Source organism: Nannospalax galili, unplaced genomic scaffold, assembly GCF_000622305.1.
Source record: "Nannospalax galili isolate Female #2095 unplaced genomic scaffold, S.galili_v1.0 scaffold1812, whole genome shotgun sequence".
In the NCBI taxonomy this organism is placed as follows: domain Eukaryota; kingdom Metazoa; phylum Chordata; class Mammalia; order Rodentia; family Spalacidae; genus Nannospalax; species Nannospalax galili.
In genome coordinates this window covers 39,769-48,810 of record NW_008331838.1, presented here as the reverse complement: position 1 = coordinate 48,810, position 9,042 = coordinate 39,769, and the positions used below count along the sequence as shown (strand labels likewise).

The window sequence follows — 9,042 nt, the reverse complement described above, 5'->3', positions numbered from 1 at the left end:
TTCAGCCAGGAGATTCCAGGGTAAAGACTCAGCCCTTCCACAACATCCTCAGCTCCCTGGGCAACTGAGTGCACACAGTTGCCCACTGTTGCTTCATTAGTTACACAAGCTGGATGACCGCACAATCTCTCTGGCTTCTGACCAGAATGTCCATCTTGACATCTTCCCAGGTAGCTACCAAACTAGTTTTTAAATGGGTCCATGAGTCATCCCCAAACCACATCTTCCGCACCATCACTCATCATCTCATTTGTCTCCTCAGAGCCCCCAGGACCTCCTTGTTTCGTAGGCTGTAGATGAACGGGTTCAGAACAGGGGTGACGATTGAATAGATTACTGCGACCACTTTGTCCCGGTCAGGGGAGTGCAAGGAGTGTGGCTGGGTGTAGGCGGAGAGACAAGTTGTATAGAAAAGGCTGGCGGCAGTCAGGTGGGAGGAGCAGGTGGACATGGCTTTCCTCTGCCCTTTGCCTGAGCCCATGTGGAACACGACAACCAGCACCCGAGCATAGAGGAGAAACACAAGGCTACTCATGGTGACAGTGTGCTCATACTGGGACGTGTCCTCACACACCAGGGGCAGGAGAGACGGAATCTCACAGAAAAAGTGGTTAATGTGTGCAGATCTGCAGAACGGAAGCTGAAACACATAGAGCGTGTGCACCAGGGCGATGATGGAGCTGCTGCTCCAGGCGCAGGTGACCATGCAGCCACAGGCCTTCCTGCTCATGAGCACAGGGTAGTGCAGGGGCCGGCAGACGGCTATGTAGCGGTCATAGGACATGAAGCCCAGCAGGAGGGCTTCAGACGCACCCAGGGTCAAGAACACAAAGGTTTGGATCTCACAGCCCAGAAAGGAAATGGTCCTGGAGCCGGACAGGAAGTTGGCCGCCATCTTGGGCACGGTGGTGGAGATGTACATCATGTCGATGATGGAGAGTTGGCTGAGGAGGAAGTACATGGGGGTGTGGAGTCTGCGGTCCAGGCGGATGAGGTGGACCAGCGTGACGTTCCCCATCACAGCCACTGCAAAGAGGATGGCAATGACGGCAAAGAGCAGAGTGTCCGCGGGGCCATAGTGGAAAAGGCCCACCAGGGTGAAATCTGTGCCCAGGCTGAGATTCCCTGTCTCCATGGCTTCAACGGAACCATCGAAGCAGATGCAATCCGGACAGCTCACATGCTGAGGACTGCCCTTGTGGAGGATGCAGTTTCCTGTTCTTACCTGAGATAGACGTTTTGGAGTCACCCGAGGGCAATCGCTCTTCTCTCCTGTATAGCAAACTAGCATCTACGAAAAGAGTTTTCGAAGTTATTTTTACTTATTCCAGTTTTCTAAAGATGTAATAATTACACGTACTATTGGGAGACTTCGTGCCACTTCAGTGCTTGCCTGCAAAACGCACTCAGTAAACCAGAGGAATTCCCTTTTCCCTCTTCTAGTCATTCTCATGTTTGATGGCTACAAGCTCCTCCTTTTCAAGGTCTTCAAAATTCCAACTGGAGAAATGAAAATAAACATTTTCCCAACTGTAAAATTAAAATGAAAGCAATAATCAATTACTTAATTTGATTTGTTTTAAGATCACTTTCCTCTTAGTTCTCTAGGCTGAGAACTGGCGCTTAGGTCTCTCTGTTTCCGCATCTGTGTGAATAACTTTGTGTGGCAGTGCTGATCAGGTGAAGAGTAATGTTTCATGGTTTTACTTTCATCATTGTTGAATTGTATGATTAAATAGTAAAGAGGGTATCAAAGTATTCCATAGAAGTGATACTGCTGTCTCGCTGAGTTAGCCAGTGTTAACGTATTCCTGTAAACTTAATACGGGGAAAATATAGAATGAGTTAGGAAGGTACATAAAGGTGAATTGGCAAAATAGAACAGTATTTAAAAAACTTTTTGGACTGAGATACTATGCAAGCAATTGTTAAAACTATAGAACTGGGCTGTGTGGTGGCGCACGCCTTTAATCCCAGCACTTGGTAGAGGCAGGCGGATCTCTGTGAGTTCAAGGCCAGCCTGGTCTACATAGTGAGTTCCAGGACAGCTGGGGCTACAGGGAGACCCTGTCTCAAAAAGACCAAAAAACCAAAAAAAACAAAAAAACCCCAAACCTATAGAACTGAAAGTTTCCTTTGGTCTACACAAAGCCTGGCATCTCTATATCTCCAGAACAAACCATGTTCTGTTGACTGCAAGCTCCATGCCTTAAAAGACCTGGTGAAATGGTCCGAATTAGTTTCCAGCTTCTTGGCATGACATGAACCATGTGACTCACTTCTCATTCCTGCGCCACAAAGACAGTTGAATTATTGTCATTGGAATGAAAAATATTTTTAATATAAACACTTCAGCAAGTGTGCAAAATGAAAGATCTGTACAACTGAAACAGAAATTGTACATAAGTGATTCATGAAAATGAAAATAGAGGGCTCTGCTAAGGTTCTACATGAATCTATATTATCCTTAGTTAATTAAATTAAACAGGAAATTCTCCAGGAACAATTATGTTTAAATTGTGGTCACATATGCCCTTAAATACATTTTTCTAGACATACAAAGTTGATATTTTTGAACTCTAAAATTATTTATCTTGAGTTTTAATGATTTTGGGGACTGAAAGTTTTACTTTTCTCATAAACACTTGGAAAATTTCTGGACTCAGTAACTTTAAATATGAAATGCCTCTTGGGTACAAACATCAAAATTTAGAGTTGTTCTTAGAAGAATTTGAAATAATAAACTCAGCATAAGAGATGGAAAAGAGACTTAAGATTTTATTAAGTAGCTGGTGTAATGTCACCTATTCAAAACAGAGCTCCTAGAACTAGACAGGGAGAGTTTTTTTGTGCAAAACAAGGACATACCTGCTCACAAGTATAATTACCATTTGCACAATGCAGCAAAACACAGGATCTGACTATAAATATCAAAATCAACAAGCTGCACAGGAGCACAGGTGCTGTGTTCCCCACGTCTGTGTGCCTTCCTCTGCTGTGCAGCACATGGAGGGCTTCACTGATGTGACTGAACCCCATGTCTCCCCACCATCCCTCCAGAGAATAAAATGCTAGATTATAGCATTTGTTTCTATTAATAAAATTGATTCTATTAATAAAATTTTGTTGCATTTACTGTCTAAGTGGCAGCTCTGTGGTCAGGAATGATCGGACTCTGACACCAGCACTGCTGAGACTGTGGGGTTCCAGGCCACTTTCCTTAGAGTGCATTTGATCCTGTGTATGCCTCTGTGTGTATGAGAGAAAAGAAGGGGTCAGGGTCTCACTGTATAAGTCAGACTGGGATGGATCTCCATATGTAGCCCAGGCATGCCTTGAACTTGCAATCCACCTGTCTCTCTACCTCCTTAGGACTGGGGTCAGAGGCCTGAGCCACAACACCCATGTGTGCTCTCATCTCAGACCAACAGCATTGTTTGTCACACTCAGAACCCACCAATATGCGTGTGTTAAAGGTATTTTAAATGTTATAGGTTGGAGATGGCACATCTGCCATTCTGTTTCATTATAATCAGGGCACAATTTACACTTTTGTTCTGACTGGAAGTCACCAGTGCACCTCTGAAGACAAAACACAGTCCGTGTAAGCAGCACCAAAGCCTTAAAGTTCTCTTCGCGATGGGAAGGAATTGGACCTAACTTCAGGCCATCTCAAATAAAGTAGTTTAGCTACAGCTTTTCCAGCTTGCACAGGACAGAGTGTGCTGACAGCCCAGGGCAGCTCATACATCCTCAGCTCCTGACTCCCATGGATCCCCATGTCACAATGGCCTCCGTTACCGGTGTGAGTCTGAATAAAGTCTCACTTGATTTTTCCTCTTGAGACAGTTCTCATATAACCCCTGATGGCCTCCAACTGCCTACAGAGCCAAGCATAAAACCATGAACTTGTAATCCTCCTGCCTCCACCTGCTGAGTGCTGGGATTACAGGTGTGGGCTCTCAAACCTATATTATTTAGTGCTGTAGACTATACCCAGTTCTTGGTTCATTCTAGGCAAGCATGGAACCAATCGAACTGCATCCTCAGTCCAATACAGGCCATTTGAAATCATTTCCACTATCTGCACACCCGTAGTCCCCCAGCCAGTTTTTGTGCACCCTGCCATAAACAGTAAGGCCTGTAGAGTCAAGTTTGTGTCCCCAAATGTCCCTCAGTGTGAGTTCATTCACTGGAGTCTAGTCAACCTGTCTAGTGCCACTCCTCTAAAGAAAACTAACTCTCCTTCTCCCAGCAGTGATCAGTTACCAAAAGCTCCTCAGCTAAGGTTTCAGCTTCTTACCCATTTCCCCACATCTCTGTTGAGGTTTTTTTTTTTTTTTTTTTTCCGGTTTAACTTTGCACGGGCCACATGTATGATGCCCAATGAAATAGTTTTGCAAATTATGGTGTTTTGATTCAGTGGATTAAAATCTCTTTTTAAAATGTTTTTAAAAATTTACCTATTTTAAAATATTTTTACCTATTTTAAATATTTTTACCTATTTTAGAAACTCTTGCACACCAGGAATTTGTATAGAATGTAATTATGTGGTAATTATAATATTTTATTCTGAGATAGAAATATGTGATGCATTTCCTACACCAAAAAAGAGCTCAGTGACCTGCCCAGGTCCTGCCCTCGCTGGTGGAGAGCGTCCCAGACTCCTACACCTGTCCTCCCACATTGGGACACTGACCAATCCTCATCCTTGATTCACGAGATGGTTTAAATTCTTCAGAAATCTCAGTAGCACCATACATACACCTAATGTTGCCTTTATCATTAAAGCAATACTTGTATACTGCAGAGAGTCCAGAGTCGTTCTAGGTCAATACTGTGGCTATACAAGAAAATGATTCCGCTCCCTCTACAGAGCACGAGACACACCTGTGGCAGCAAGAGTGAGACGCTGCCTCCTTCTTACACGGCCTGTAGCAGGTACAGCAGCGGAGTTCTCCGTCCCTCCAGTCATTCACTGAGTAAAGATTCTTGACAGCCAAGGATTGTGCTGGAAAGAGGCCGTTTGTCCTCCACCAAGATGAACCTTGAAAAGTAGGAATAAATGGATATTTACCCTCAGATTACTGGGTACATGGATTGTCTGCATTGCACAGAATGATTAATTTAATACTAATTTTGGTTTCGGGGCACACAGCCTCTTTCTTGCAGACTCACCTCTTTTTCCAGGGTGTCTCCTGCAGGGTCACAGATCTTCAAAGGTCAACACAGAAAGGCTTCCCCACCAGTCACTGTCACTGAGAGACAAGGAGAAAGCACAGCCGTCACTCCCTCAACTACCTTTGAAATGAGCCTGCGACAGTTGTCATTATTTCTACCAAAGAGATACAGGAGAGGAGAGTCGTGGGCTCCAGGGGATCCGTCCAGCTAATCGGGGCCTTCGGAACAAGAAATGCTAAGCTTTTGAAAACTGCGATTTCTACCAAATTTTAGGAGCTATTACAACTCTATGAATTTGTAAAATGGCTCCTTCTGCCTCTGCCAACGAGCTTTAAGTCACTTAGCATTAAAGACTTGAGTGCAAAACAGAAGCTAAAGGGAAGTGGTGTCCTGCTTTTCATCTTGAACTGCTTTAAGGTCTTCGGTGTTCTGGCTGCCTAGGTTGGACCCCACAGGGTTTCCTTCACAATCCTTCTGGGAAAACTCCGTCTCTTGACCACAATTAAATTCACTGTAAACAAAAGAGATTCAGTTTCATTAGAGCTGGTGTCTTTACTCCAGAGAAGAATATAAAACAGTCATCAGAATGAAAGCTCAAAATATTTTTATTCAAGTGTGAAACCTTCATACTATAAAGTTATTTTAATTTATTATATCCTTATTACTGCACACGTGAGATAAACATGAGGGTAGATGCTGTATAAGTAACTGAGATACACAGACTTTGGGGGCGAAGGAAACAACAATGTGGTTTTCCAGCAATTGGATAGTGCTGGGTTGGCATGCATCAGATATTATAACCTTTACTTCTGAAAAAAGTCTTGGTCAGTAAAACAGCATCAAAAGTCACAGCTGATTAGAATGTGCTAACAGTTCACTGGGTCCCACCTCAGGAAAGCACATCAGGTCCTGGCAAAGTGCTCACTTAATCTCTCACTGTTGAAACAAAGTTTACTTCATGTAAGGAGGTTGTGGTGAGGTTGAATAGATGAGTCCCCTTGCACCCCGCCATGACGTGACGTCATTACCCCTTTGATTCCGGTTTAAAAAGGAGAAAGAGCCAGTGGCTTGTGCAGCATGCTGACCCAACCTGGCACCCAGAGGAAGCTGACATGGGCTCAGTCTCCCCTGCAGGCAGCTGGGATATATATTCCCAGTCAGTGCTCCCAAAGCTTTAACCTCTTTCCTCCCTCATAACTCATGCTGTTCGGTAGTTTGCAATGTTTTCCCCACAACAATTTAAAGGAACGTCAATGGAAGGAATCCTCCAATTTTCAATAAACGCTCAACATGAGTTTGCATTGAACTCTGCTGAAGATATCTGTAGAATGGGAAAAGACAAACATAGGGCTTTGGATATTATTCTGAGAAACAAGAAAACAAAAATACAAAATCAAGGCATGGCTGGGAGGACCCCACAACCATCGTGAAAAAATGTGGGGATCACAAAAGCGGTTTTGTTTCATGAGCCATAGCAGAAATTACTCTTTAACAGAAAACAGGGGACTGGTGAGGTGGCTAAGCACATAAGAGCTTTGACTGTGTGATCATTGGTTCGGCATTGGAATCTCAGCTCCCATATAACAAGCCAGGTGTCCAGTGTATGCCTGTAACTTCAGCTGTGAGGAGGGTGGAGACAGGAGGATAGCTAGGGCTGGCTGGTTTCCAACATGGAAGCATGAGCTCCACATTGTAGGAGAGACCCTGTCTCAATGGAACAGGCAGAGTGAGAGAGAACAGCTGATGCCCTCCTCTGGCCTCTGCGATTATATGCAAAGTCTTACACCACCGTCCTTCATGTTGATATTTATTGGCACAGACAGTTGTATACACACACACACACACACACACTTGTGCATGTACTCACACATAGAAAAATAAGTAACCTGTTGATATTTATTGGCACAGACAGTTGTATACACACACACACACACACACACATACACACACACATACTTGTGCATGCACTCACACATAGAAAAATAAGTAACCTATCCCCTCTAAAAACTTAAGCCAGTGTAACAATAAGCAAAATCACTGTAGTAAAATAAAGTCACTTGAGGGGCTGGAGAGATGGCTCAGCAGTTAAGAACACTGACTGCTCTTGCAGAGGACCCGGGTTCGATTCCCAGCACCCACACGGTAGCTACAAACTGTCCTTAACTCTAGTTCCAGGAGAATCCGACACCTTCTGCTGACCTCTGCAGCATTGCACGACACAGGTGCACTCACATACATGCAGGCAATACACTCATACACATAAAATAAAAATAATAAATAAAATATTAAAAAAATAAAGTCACTTGAAAAAAAAACCTCAAGCGTGCGTGATACTTTTTGTAGTTCAGTTGTGGTAAACACCCTGACAAACAGCTTAAAGGAGGAGGGGTTCATTTTGGCTTAAGTCCTAGAAGGACATAGTCCATCAAAGAGGGGGAAATGCAGCAGGGGTGGGTGGTCACACTGAATGTGTACCCAGGGAGTACAGCACAGCAGGAAGTGGGGCCAGGGTGTAGTACCACAAGGCCTGCCCCCAGTGGCCCACTTCCTCCAGTCAGGCTCCACCTCCTAAAGAGTCCCAAAGTTTCCAAACAATGCCATCATCTGTGGACCAAGTGTTGGGTGAGCTTTAAAGAGACATATTCAAATCACCGCATTCCTCCCCTGGCACCCATGGGCTGATGGCCATCTCTTGATGCAAAATGCATTCTGTACAACTTTAAAAGAACCCATAGTCTACCTGTTCTCAAAATATTGAAAAGTCTCAAGTAAAAACTGTCCTATGAGACTCAAGGCAATATCTTAATGTAACTCTCTGTAATACAAATTGTATATGTACATATATATGTAATATATAATGCAACTCTCTCTCTCTCTCTCTCTCTCTCTCTCTCTCTCTCTCTCTCTCTCTCTCCCCCCCCCACGCCCCTGAGTGCCGGGATTAAAGGTATGCACCACCACACCTGGAATTTTTTAAAAAGCTTTTAATCTATATGTGCATGTGTGCACCAATTTATGTTTATGTACACGAGTGCAGGTATTTGTGGGGCCAGATGAGGGAATTGGATCCCACAGAACTGGAGTTGCAGGCAGTTATGGGCCACCTGATATGGGTTGCTGGGATCCAAACTCTGATCCTCTGCATAAGCAGTACATATTCTTAACTACTGAATTATCTCTCCAGACCTACACTTCCATTACTTAAATTTTTAAAAATTATTTTATTTTATATGTATGAGTGTTTTGCTTGCATGCATGTAAGTGTACCACATGAGTGCAAGACCATGAAAGTATCATATCCTCTGGAACCGGAGGTATGGATGGTTATTAGGCACCATATAGGTGCTAGAAATCAAACCTGGGTCCTCCAGAAGAGAAACCAATGTTCTTAACTGCTGAGTCATCTCTCTAACACCCAGTTACTTTTCAAAACAGGAATAATGAAGACATTGTTCAATTTAATTGTCCAATCAATACTTCACTGAGTTTTCCTTTTCCCTGCTGTAGTTACATGTTAAGCCTTAATCCACAGGGATTCCTACAGCCACATTTTATGTATTATTAAATGTTCCGTACCAGTCACCTCTGATTTGTCAGGTTACAGATGAAAGGCTCGGAAATGGTGTGATAATGGTGTGACACATTCCATGACCTTCTTTCAGAGAAGACACGAGACCAGTCTCAGAAGATTGTATGAATCAGGAGAGAGAAACAGGAGATCACATTCTATCTGTACTTTCCCAGGGCCTGCTTGGACTATGACAAGCACATGAGCCACTGTAGGCCAGATGACCAGGAACGGTTGTATCCAAAGGCGGGTCCACTATTCATGGAACTGTACAGCCACCAATGGCAAGAGA

The 9,042-nt window shown here is 43.8% G+C and overlaps 1 protein-coding gene across 1 annotated transcript; it reads right to left on the bottom strand.

The window, feature by feature from the left end:
* Positions 1 to 241: 241 nt before the first annotated feature.
* Positions 242 to 1,135, bottom strand: LOC103729040 (olfactory receptor 2AK2-like). Its single transcript, XM_008827009.1, has one exon. The coding sequence runs from the start codon at positions 1,133 to 1,135 to the stop codon at positions 242 to 244; it is 894 nt and encodes a 297-aa protein (XP_008825231.1).
* Positions 1,136 to 9,042: the final 7,907 nt, after the last annotated feature.

What these genes read in the sequence shown, in the direction of transcription:
- LOC103729040 (XM_008827009.1), bottom strand. Translation starts at nt 1,135, where the DNA reads ATGGAGACAGGGAATCTCAGCCTGGGCACAGATTTCACCCTGGTGGGC.